The 12,679-nt window shown below is 32.3% G+C and overlaps 1 protein-coding gene across 1 annotated transcript; it reads left to right on the top strand.

The window, feature by feature from the left end:
- The first annotated feature begins 10,092 nt into the window (after positions 1 to 10,092).
- LOC113367747 lies at positions 10,093 to 10,668 on the top strand. The gene has a single exon (XM_026609330.1). The coding sequence runs from the start codon at positions 10,093 to 10,095 to the stop codon at positions 10,666 to 10,668; it is 576 nt and encodes a 191-aa protein (XP_026465115.1).
- The last annotated feature ends 2,011 nt before the right edge of the window (positions 10,669 to 12,679 follow it).

Below are 12,679 nucleotides of genomic sequence, written 5' to 3'. Positions count from 1 at the left end.
AAAAAGTGAGTTTAAAAAAGGGGCCACTTTCACATGTTTTCACTGATATCACGGCCAAATGATGAGCTACGGATTTGAAATTTGGTATTTCGAATTTTTAACTTCCCGTAGGGCAAGTTATAGTAATCGCAAAAAAATCGAAAATGAAAATTTTTATATATCTTTACGTTTCAGAGGTTTCTGAACATTTTGGCATACCTTAGAAAAAATGGATGTATGTGTGTGTGTGTGTGTGTGTGTATGTGTGTGTATGTATGTGTGTGTATGTATGTGCGGATACAAATTTTCGTCGACGATTTCGGGAACACGGGTCAACCGATTTGAATAATTCAAAAAACATTCGATTCGTATTGATAAGGAGACGTGCTGATTAGTTTTTGGCGAAGGCAGGTCTAACCGTTCCAAAGATACGGGGCAAAAAGTGCCGAAAACGGTAGCTCAGTTTTTGAGAGAACGGAGCGTCCGATTTGAATAATTCAAAAAACATTTCACTTGTATTGACAAGATGAAGAATCGATAAAATTTTCATGAAGGTAGGTCTAGCGGATTCGGAGATATGGAGGAAAAAGTAAAAAAATGAGCCATTTGGCGGTCAAAAATGATCATTAGACATATGCTCATAAAATTATCAGATATTTTATAGAGATTTTAACAATAAGTATACAATTTGTTAACATTCCTATAGGTTCCGTACCAATGCTTATGCTTTAGACAGCGACGCGGCGCTTACGCGCTTTATATTTTGTCCCTATGCAGTTAAAGCAGTACGATTGATTGCTTTGAAAAGAAAGTTCAGATCTTCCACAATATGTCAAAATAAAAAAAAATTTTTTTTAAAAAAAAAAAAAAAAATTAAAAAAAAATTTTTTTTTTTAAAAAATTTTTTTCAAAAAAAAGTAATTTTTTGTCCAATTTATAGTTTCTCAAAAATCTTATTTTTTCAAAGTATTTTTTTTTTCAAAAATGATAATCGTTTTTAAAAAAATAATAATTTTTGGTACGGGAAGTTCCAGCAATTTGCCTTAAGGCACGATGCCTTAATTGCCTTAAGACAGAATTCCACTTACAGCTAGTCTCCAAAATACCTATAAAATGACATCAAAATATTTTAAATACCAGGGTGGGGCCAATTCTGTATGGAAACACGCCCGGACCTTAAATGCTTTAAAATCTTTTGTTGGAGAACAATGGAACAATGCAAGGGGAGATAATAAAATTACAAGGATTAGTGGCTAATATGGGAACTTACCCCATTGTCATCACATCTGATTAAGAACACGGTCTAGTTATACGATTCAAACATTTGGAAGACTTTCAATCATTTAATGAAAAACAAAAAGTATGAGTCTTTAAACAAATACGTGGTGAGTAAAAAAAATGACATTATCTCACGGAAAATGTTCTTTCAGATCCATAAATTTTTTAGCTGTTAGACAAGGAAGCAGCAATGCATATTTCTGTTAAAAAAGTGTTAGAAAGATTTCTTATAAAAAAGTTTTGAAACATTTCACAGCATCTAGGTCTACATCAAATAAATAAATTAATACTGAAAGACACTGAATTTGCGAAGTGTTTAAACGGTATGTATTATTCACACAGTACACACGTATGATTTTATTATTTATGGTTATACGTTTTGTTACAGGTATAATGACAATTGAATCAATTAAAAATCCGCGGTTGAACCCAATTAAAGAGCAAACATTTAATCAAGCCCTCGAAAAGGTTATAAACTATTTTCGTGATTTGGAGAATGGGAGGGATGGATCTTAGGCGTAACAATAAAAATGAAAAAGTCCAAGAAGATCAAAGTTAATAAAATATTACCTAATTACCTAAGTACCTTGAAGCAAAATAAAGCTTGCATTTTTTTAAATCAAATAATTAAATGAAATAGTGATTTTTTTCAATTAAAATGGAATTAAAATCGCGCAACTTTTTGAGCTGTTGTATTAGTAATATAACTTCAATAAACAAGCGCAATTGCTTTATTATTCACACCCTCATTGACCTAGCGTAAGGTCGAACAATCTATACGAAACTAGCCGAAGTTCATCGCGGACGCTCGAAATTGAGTTATAAAGGCATATTCTTATCTATTGCACATTGCACGTTGTGTTTTTTGCACATTGACTATCGTAATATACCGCAGGATTACGTTGCCTAGAGAAATATACTTTTTACAGGCTTAGATGTTATGCTTTCACAATTTATTAACTTCCCGAAGGAGAAGTTTATGTTTTCATCAAAAAATCCGAATCGCTAATTTTATGTTTTCTCGACGTTTCAAGCCATTCTGAATCGAATGAGATCAAATTTGGAACTAGCTGTAAGTGGAATTCTGTCTTAAGGCTATTAAGGCATCGTGCCTTAAGGCAAATTGCTGGAACTTCCCGTGCCAAAAATTATTATTTTTTTAAAAACGATTAACATTTTTGAAAAAATTATACTTCGAAAAAATAAGATTTTTTAGAAATTTTAAATTGGACGAAAAATTACTTTTTTTTGAAAAAAAAAATTTTTTTTAAAAAAAATTTTTAAACAATTTTTTTTTATAAAAATTTTTTTTTGGAAAAAATGTTATCTTCATTTTGACATATTTTGGAAGATCTGAACTTTATTTCAAAGCAATCGTACTGCTTTAACTGCATAAAGACAAAATATAAAGCGCGTAAGCGCTGCGTCGCTGTCTAACGGAAAAACATTGGTACGGAACCCATAGGAATGTAAACAAAACTTATACTTATTGTTAAAATCTCAATAAAATATCTGATAATTTGATATGCATATGTCTAATGTCTAATGATTATTGTTGACCGCCAAATGTTATTTTTTTTAGTTTTTTTTACTAGATCTCCGAAACCGCTAGACCTATCTTCATGAAAATTTGATCAAATCTTCATCTTGTTAATACAAGTAAAATGTTTTTTGAACTATACAAATCGGACGCTCCGTTCTCTTAAAAACTGAGTTACCGTTTTTGGCCCTTTTTGCCCCATATCTTCGGAACGGCTAGACCTGCCTTTGACAAAAACTAATCAGCACGTCTCCTTATCAATACGAATCGAATGTTTTTTTAATTATTCAAATTGCTTCATCCGTGTTCCCAAAATCGTCGACGAAAATTTGTATCCGAACACACACACATGCACGCACACACACACACACACACACACATACATCAATTTTCTCCAAGGTATGCCAACATATTCAGAAACCTCTGAAACGTGAAGATATATAAAAATTTTCATTTTCGATTTTTTTGCGATTACTTACCCTATGGAAAGTTAATTATAAATAAATCAATTTAATATCTCCAGAACATTAACAATCGTCATTTCATTTCGAATCAAATTCCAAAAAAAAAATAGTTGCCAAATTTACACAAAATTGAAAAAGTGCTCCCGCATAGTCACAGTCTAAACGCATTTGCAAATAATTCTGTGCGACATTTTCACTTATACTGTGCTCAGCTTGGCGGCATTTTCACATTTTTCAATAATTTTCACAAAATTGGAAAAGTGCTCCAGTACACAAACAGTCTAAACGCAATTGGGTAAACATTTGTACGAGAGTGGCGCTTAGACTGTGCTTAGCTTGGGTGATTTTTTGAATTTTTAATCCAAAATTACAAAAAAAATTTTTTGAAAAAAAAATTAGAAACAAAAATTTTTTTTTTCCAAAATCAATTATTTTGTTGAAAAAAGCAGAAAGTTCTTTCAATCATCTAAATCGGACGCTTAGTTCTCTCAAAAACAGCCATTTTTTTTAAATTTAGCTCTGTATCTCCGAAACCTCTGGGCCTACCTTTGCCAAAAACTAATCAGCACATCTCCCTATCAATAGGAATCGAATGTTTTTTAAACCATTCAAATCGGTTGATCCGTTCTCTCAAAAACTCGCTTTCTATTTTTTGCACTCTTTGCTCCATATCTCTATAACGGCTGGACCTGCCTTTGCCAAAAACTAATCAGCACATCTCCCTATCAATAGGAATCGAATGTTTTTTAGACCATTCAAATCGGTTGATCCGTGCGCCCGAAAACGTGGACGAAAAAACGCGGACATACAAAACACACACACACACACACACACACAGACACACACACACACACACACACACACACATCCATTTTTTCTGAGGTATGCCAAAATGTTCAGAAACCTTCAAAACGTCGAGAAATGTAAAAATTTTTGATTTCGATTTTTGGACGATTACTATAACTTACCCTACGGGAAGTTAAAAAGTATGTGTGTGTGTGTGTGTGTGAACAGATTTTTTGCCGTAAATCGACGTTTTCTCCAAAACGGCTGGACCGATTTCAAAAATTTAAAAGCCATTTGATGTATCTCGATGAGGACTATCGTCTCTCAGTTTTGTGCGGCGATCGGCCGTGCCGTTTCTTTGTAAATTGCAGAAAAGTGAAAAATTTTTCGTCCACGTTTTAGCCCGCAATTCTGAATCGATTCTGAAAATTCAAAAACCATTCGATAGATATTGGTTGGGAATCGTGCTGATTAGTTTTTGGTAAAGATCGGCCGGGCCGTTTTCTTGTAATAACGTTTTTTAAAAAAAAAATTTTGACGATTTTAATGATTTTTTTTTGACGGTAGATACCATAGTTTTCTAGGTCATACTAAAATATTACGGCCCTACGACAACTCGTTTAGCTTTAAAAATTCGTCAAAGTTTGCAAAAATTGGTATAGTTTTTTTTGACATTTGTCAAAATTAGACTTTTGATCGACGTTTTCTCAAAAGCGCCTGAACCGATTTCAGAAATTTAAAAGCCATATGATGTATTTCGGTGAGGACTATCGTTTGTCAGTTTTGTGCGACGATCTGCCAAGCCGTTTCTTTGTAATTTAAAAAAAAGTGTTAAACTTTTGGTCCACATTTAAGCTCATCCTACCGAACCGATTTTAAAAAATCAAAAACTGTTCGAAAGATATTAGTTGGGAATGATACTGATCAGTTTTAGGTGAAAATCTACCGAGCCGTTTTCCTGTAATTGACTGTTGAAAAAAAAAATTTAAGCCGATTTTTATGGAATTTTTTTTAGCGATATATACCATGGTCTTATAGAACTTACTGAAATATTACGGCCTTACGACAAATCGTTTGATTTTAAAAATTCATCAAAGTTTGAGAAAATGAGTAGCTCTTTTGACATTTGTCAAAATTAAAATTAGATTATTTACTTGGTATAATGATAGAGTACTTGGTCTTGAACATAATAAACCATTAAAGTCCTGAAAACTGGTTCAATTATAAAAATTATTGATTTTTGAAAATTTGCTTTTAGAAAATACTCCGAGTCAAAGTGTTCGTTCGTTTTCAATTATGTGTAATAAATCCACTCGGAATACTTTTAATGACTCATAAATTAATTTATTTTTTATTGATTAAGTCGATTATTTAAATATATCGGGAAGTTCATGTAACTTGCCTCAAGGCTAAATACCAAACCAACTAGTTTTCATTATTTTTTATATTTATCAATTTCACATGATTTGCTAAAATTGCGATTTTATAATTTCGTGTATTTTGTCAAACTTATTTATCTTTTTATACCAACAACAAATTAATCATGAATCAACGAAGTTCAGTTTGGTGGTATCGAAAAAACATCGGTTGATATCGCTGAATGCAATTTTTGCAAGAAACAACTGAAGTGCTGTGGAGGAGAGGACTAGCTCAATTCGAAAACATTTTAAGATTATTCATAGTATTTTAGATAACGAGAAAAACTCTTCCGAAACTTCAACTTCTAGAAAGCGTCAAAGGTAAATAATTTATCAGGTTTTAATATTTAATCAATATTCACTTACTAATAATTTTTATTTAATTGAATCTTTTTGGGGCAATCAAGTGCACAATCAAGCATAAAAGTTTTATAAAATATAATTTGGAACACAATAAAATTAATATCAGTACGTAATTAACATGTAGTGATATGAAAAACACAGTGCCAATTACAACGACTTTTTGCATAGATTTTTTGTAATATGTGTTAGTTTTCAATCCTTGACAGAAATAATACATTTTTCACAAATTGTTTTGAAACTCATAGTTGGTATGACTATAATTCTACCAAATATTGCAGAAGTTGCATTAGTTATCCAACACTAACATATTTTTGAATCAGTCTTGTGCCAGACATCGTAGAGTGCACATCGTTCAATAACAAGTGTATTTACAATCCGAGTTATGCAATCGAGGGCCCACGGTCAGGCCTTAAATATCAAAAAGTGGCACACACCTTCGGTTACTTCCGAAAAATTACACACCTACTTGGAAGGTAAAAGGCATGTAGCTACTGTGCCAGTAAAATTGAGTCGTCCTGAGGAGGATGACCACAAGGCTTATCTCGATCAACATTTTTGTGTCTCCACAATAAGAGATCATTGGAGACACTTGCATCCATTCTCGGGCCAGAATAAGCGTGCTTTTTGTCGCAGGAGCATAAATCCCGGGTGCCAATAGGTTTGACAGCGGCAAATAAGCAAGCCCCGCTCTTGATACATGTTGATTACAAAATTTCATTGCCTGATCATGATTGGGTCGTTGGTTCGAGGCATAAATTGGGCCAGCGTATATGCTGGGTGCATCATAAAAAAATGATATGGGCCGTCCTAAAGCAGTCTCATATTCAGGGCCCACATACACAGCAATCAGAAGTGGAAAACACTCCTCTTCGACAGCTTCCACTCATGCATTCCACAAATGGCTCGGTGAATGGTTTGCTTCAAAAAACAAACGCTTCTACTGGCAAGGCATAAACAATTTGGCGGAAAGATGGCAAAAATGTGTGGCGAACGATGGTAAATACTTTCAATGAAATAAATTGTACCATTTTCTTACAATAAACGCGTTTTTTCAACTTAAAAGAGGGCGGTTTGATATTTATACACCTATATATTGTAGTGGTATCCACCGCTTTGTAATAATTATAAATAATATTTTAAATTACTATATAACAGTCAAATATGAACGACGCAGTTAGTGTTGCTCATAGTTACATTGTAAGCTTGCAGTAGCCTTGCAAGTGTTGATAAAATTCCTTTTGAAACCACAAACTGAGCCTTAACTATTAAGTCAAGCGTAGTTTCTAACTCACATATAACGAATCCGAACAAGTTTGAACCCACATTCTAGAAAAAGATTGCGTCATACCGATAAGGAGTATTTAAGGTTCTGGATGATGCAATAACCAGTCAGTATGAGTCAGTATGAGTCAAGATCAGTATGGGTTAAGATCAATATAGTTCAGTCGTGATCAAGTTATAATAAAGTTCAGTTATTATGAGTAATATTAAGTGATCAATGGAATTATATTTAAGTTTAGTGTTCAAGTTATATGTAAAGTGTACAAGAATCATGAAATAAACGTAAACATCAAAAGTCTTCATCTGTTTTACTGATTCGCTTTCACAGTTTGGTATCAGTTTGATACTTAGCAGCAGGAAGAACCTACATTTTGTTGGCTCCGTCGCTGGATGGGGCACAACAATATGTATAGTAAATAATAATTTTACTTTTACAATTAATAGACTAATTTATTAAATGATAATTTTACAAACGTTTCGAGACTAGGTTTGTCTCATCATCGGTGTGTTATAATTTAAAATCTAAAATATGAAAACCTAAATTAGCATTATGTGTTATCCGTTACAAGTCATTGATTATACTGCCCCACCACAAAAGAGTGTTGTTTGTTCATATATCTAAAGTAATATCTATCTTCCCACTCAGAACACATTTGTTATATATATATATATATATATATATATATATATATGTATATATATATATATATATATATGTATATATATGTATATATATGTATATATATATATATGTGTGTGTGTGTGTGCTAATAAAATCGTTTTTCACATTTTTATTGTTTGTTATTATTTTTATGCCAATCGAAAATAATCACCAACTCTTCTTTCTAGATATTTTTATCATTGTACTTAGATTTAGAATAACATAACATTATACTTCTCTACCAATTTAGGGGGGAGGGGTAATTTCAAATATCAACAAGTAACACCAAGGGCGAGGGGGGTCCAAAAAACCTTGAAAATGGCTCACGTGATTGGGCGCCCCCTAATTGATGTGTGTGCAGAAGTCATACAGGAAACTATCTTAACGAATGTGCGAATCTGGGGTGCGAATGTGCGAATCTGGGGAAGCCAGATATTTTTCAATTTTGTTTGACGAAACTCTGAGCTGAGACTCTCATTACGTCATTTTCATAATGGTATGATTAAGCAACATTTTGTGACTTTTTGCGACACATTTGATGCTTTTAAATCTGAAAACAATAATTTGACATAGGGTGACATAGAACCTAGATTGACAGGTAAAATATTAGCAAAAATTCTTCAAAACTTGTGTACCAAATACAATTTAGATTTATCTTGGTGTGTGGGTATTGGAACTGACAGCTGCTCGGTCATGGCATCAAACACAAAAGGTGCAGTGAAGAAGTTTATGAAAATTGCGATCCATACTAAACGTTGCCCATGCAACAATCATATTCTCAATAATGCACTAGCAAAATCTAGTTTCCTGCCACAATCCATCTGGCATATTGAGAAAAGTTGTGGCATTTTCCAATGCATCTGCTAAGCAATTTTTAAGTAAGAACTTGGGGCTGTCATGCAAGGTATTTGTAAAACACGCTCGGTAAAAAGTTTCAAGGAGACAACTTAATTAAAATTTTTAGCGCTCTGGAAAAGATTTCCGCTTGGTAAGACAATAAAATTGCCAATAACGCACATTGCTTGCTGCAAACATTACGCAGTTCTGACTTTATTATATCCTCCATCTGCTTAAGTGATGTATTAGGTGGTTGTATAATTTATTATTGTCACAAATTCATTGATGTATGCACTGCAGTCACAGTAACTTACTTTTTATTTTTCAGGTACTACTGTATCTTTAAGCAGAACTCTGCAATCGATTTGAAAAAAGCTACAGATGCTTTTATTGATACACTCAGTGTTTTAAGAAATAAAAGAGAAATTTTGAACGTAATCTTCAAATAGGTGTTTGAAGAGGTTACAGAAGTTGCTGTCAGTTAGATATAGAAATTAAATGTTCGCGACTAGTATCAAAACAGATACATAGAGCCTGGTCAAGATTTGACCTGGGCTTTTCTATTTAACCGGGGACCCTTTGGGGTAGGCGATACAATGTTATGAGTATAAATACCTGTAATTTATAATAATTAAGGGGACTAGCAAATGTAATGAAAGAAGTTTGTAGAGTGAAGTTCAATATATATCATAATCTAAATAGTGGTTTTGTTCACATATCTTATGGTGATGGAATATTTATAATTTACAGTCCGCTTATATCTAATTAATCATAATGATCCTTACCATAATTGGTCCATTTCGAGCCGCATTTTAGATCAAAATTGGTCGCATTAAACCGAATTTTAGATCATAAATGGTCGATCTGATCCTAATATAAAAACTACAAAGTGAAATAAAATACTGTAAATTATGATTTTGATCTGGTGCTACGTTGAGTCGTGTAGTAGTTTGTTATGTAAGTCATCACGGATTTGTGTCAATCGGTCAGTTCGACTGTAGCAAATTGCTAGCCAATATAGCATTTCTACTCTTCAAGATCTCAAAGGACGCAATTAATACAAAAACTTAATTACAAATCTCAGGTAAGGCGTTTAGCTGAGAATAATGATTCGAGCACTAACAGTAGCACCGCCAACTGTGCTAGCAGATTTTACATTAGTGAAAGTGTTGAAGAGGTGCAATCCATGGATAATTGCAATTATCATCACATTGCATGTGGAGACTCCCAAGATAAAAGCGCTTCTGCTAGTATTGACAAAGATGAAGTGCTTTGTATTCCGCTTCCACATGTTTAGAGACGCCATGGGCACAAAGATGAATTATCGGCCAATGCTCGCACGTTATTGGGCCCTCCAAAATATGCCACCGATGGTATAAAATTAATTAAGGGTGGTTCATACATTCATTTTGGGGTAGAAGAACGTATTCCACATTCCATTAACAAAGTTAGATTCCACAAAAGGTTGAACCATTCCTGGTAGGGATGGATCATGGAAATGGTAAACCAGACGATGCAAACATTTTCCTTAAGCCTTTTGTGGAAGAAATGAAAGTGTTACAACAACATGGCTTAATTTGTCTCAATAGAAATTGTCATGTTTATATATCAAAAATAATCTGTAATAGTCCTGCACGTGCGTTCATTACAAAGACAACTAGGCACGCGGGTTATGAAAGCTGCTCCAAATGTATTCAAAGAGAAGAGTTTTCACCCCATGTCATTTTAAATAACACATTTTCAGATCTTGGAACAGATAACTCTTTTCGCATGAGGACAAACCCAGGGCATCACACAGGTGACTCCGTTTTGGAGGAACTAAATATCGGAATGGTATCTCAAATAGCACTCGACTATATGCATATTGTCTGCCTATGTGTCACCAAGAGACTTTTAAGCCTCTGGGTAAAAGGAACGAGAGACGTCAAATTAGATGACAAAACCAGGGATACAGTGAGCAAGTATTTACTAACATTTAAAGCTCACATTTCAGCAGAATTTTCGAGATTACCCAGTGCGCTTAAAGACTACATGAACTGGAAGGAAAGCCAAACTACATAAATTTTATTCAACTTATTTTTCATGTCAACATTTATTAGTTTGGGGATCAGGATCTTGTAATCCTGAAACCTGTATTGAGAAAAATGATGTAGCTGGAAATATTCTCATTAAATTTGTAAATGAATACCCCAAACTATATGGAGCTGGCAGATTAACGTACAAAACCCATAACCTAATACATATTGCAAATGATGTTTTGGCCTTCAAATGTAGTTTGGACGGGTTCAGTTGTTTTCCCTTTGAAAACTATTTTAAAAGTATTCAAAAGGGAAGCTCCAGAACTCGCCTAAAACTCTTCAGCAACTGGTTAACAGATTGGCTGAAGAGAAGTTGCTGGAAACCACCATGGGCGCAAATGACCAGCTTTACCCAAGAATACAATATGGAAGGACAAATCTCATAAAAAATACTACTCAAAGATTTTTTAATAACCAATCGATTGCCAAACAATTTATGTATAGTTTCAGATCATAAATTATCTCTAATTCAGTATATTTATGATCTCAATAGAATTGTTTGTTCAGTAATTACAGATAACTATTATTTATAACAAGCTATTATTTATAATTCCATGCGATTCTAGAGATTTTGATATATGCTTATATGATTTAAATGCTAATAAAGGCAATAAATTTACGATCCCCGTTAAGAAAATTAAAAAAAGTCTTAATTTACCCTATTTTATTAATGACTTTTTTGTTTCTATGCCGATAATACATTCTAATAATTAATAATATATATCATGTGGAATTATAAATAATGACTTGATATATATAATTACTAAGCAAAATTCAATATCATAAATTATTTCTAATTCTATATATTTATGATCTGAACAGAATTGACCTCAGAATCAATCTGAACAGATTGATCAGAACATGAAATGACATTTCACTTTTTTTCATGTCAACATTTATTTGAATTTATAAACATTGATTTTTATTTAGATTTAAAACTATAAAAAGTGATTTTGAATATAGCATTTCATCTAATTTGGATATAAATGTTAGATATATTTATATATGTATATGTTTTTGAATTATATTTTTTGATCTGTCAAATTTTTTTTCAAAAATCATAAATCTTCTTTTCTCGAATTGACATTTGTCATTTTAGTGTTTTTTTTTTTTAGTCATTTCTGTCAAAATCATTAGTCTTCTTGTTATGCACATTATTATATTGTTGTTATACCATGATTATATAAATATATTATATTACCCCATACAGCATGAGATGGTCCCATGGACCAACTTGCTTATCCGCAAGACGGGACAGTGCCTAAAGATGAATGTCCCCTGTCACTTTAGCGCGTTCTCTTTTTATCACACGTAGTTACCAACGCCATGTTGAATGCATAGCACATTCGTTGTGATTTTTGTGATGAAGTTGTTGATCTTTTATTTGTTATAATATTTCAGTAATATATATATATATATATATACATCAGAGAACAATAATTTGTGTTTTCAAATAATAATTTTAAAAAAAGACAAATTTTTTAGTAATTTTGATTTACAAAATCTAATTATTCGGCGGAAAATTAACTCACAAAATCATTTTGTTAAAAAAGCTTGTTTAGTGAAAAAGTGCTAACAAATATTCAAACATACAGGTAATTAATTCAACTTTGTCATTAACCTTTTCTTAAAAAATTTCCATAACTTTCAAAAAAATTTTCTATTATGTTTAATATCCTGTTCTGATAATCCACTCATTTATTTTTATCATTTTTATTTTGAACATATTATCATATTCTGTACATTATTATATTTTTACAATTTAATTCATTATTTAAGAAAAATCTATTTTCTTTTCCTAAACATATTGTTTGCTAAAATCTCATCAAGATCATGTTCTTGACAGATGTCCTGAAGATGGAACGTACCTAGTTCCGAAACGTCGACAATAAACAAATAATTAAATAAAGAAATTGTTTTTTTAAAAACTTTTCTTGTTTTTATTTTGTATTATTTTTGGATTCTTGTTCGAAACTCTACAAATATACACATAT

Source organism: Ctenocephalides felis, unplaced genomic scaffold (assembly GCF_003426905.1).
Source record: "Ctenocephalides felis isolate EL2017-DRISC unplaced genomic scaffold, ASM342690v1 CF-g0.4_SCAFFOLD_00729, whole genome shotgun sequence".
Classification (NCBI taxonomy): Eukaryota; Metazoa; Arthropoda; class Insecta; order Siphonaptera; family Pulicidae; genus Ctenocephalides; species Ctenocephalides felis.
Note: the sequence above shows the minus strand (reverse complement) of the source record. Positions and strands in the feature narration are given on the sequence as shown.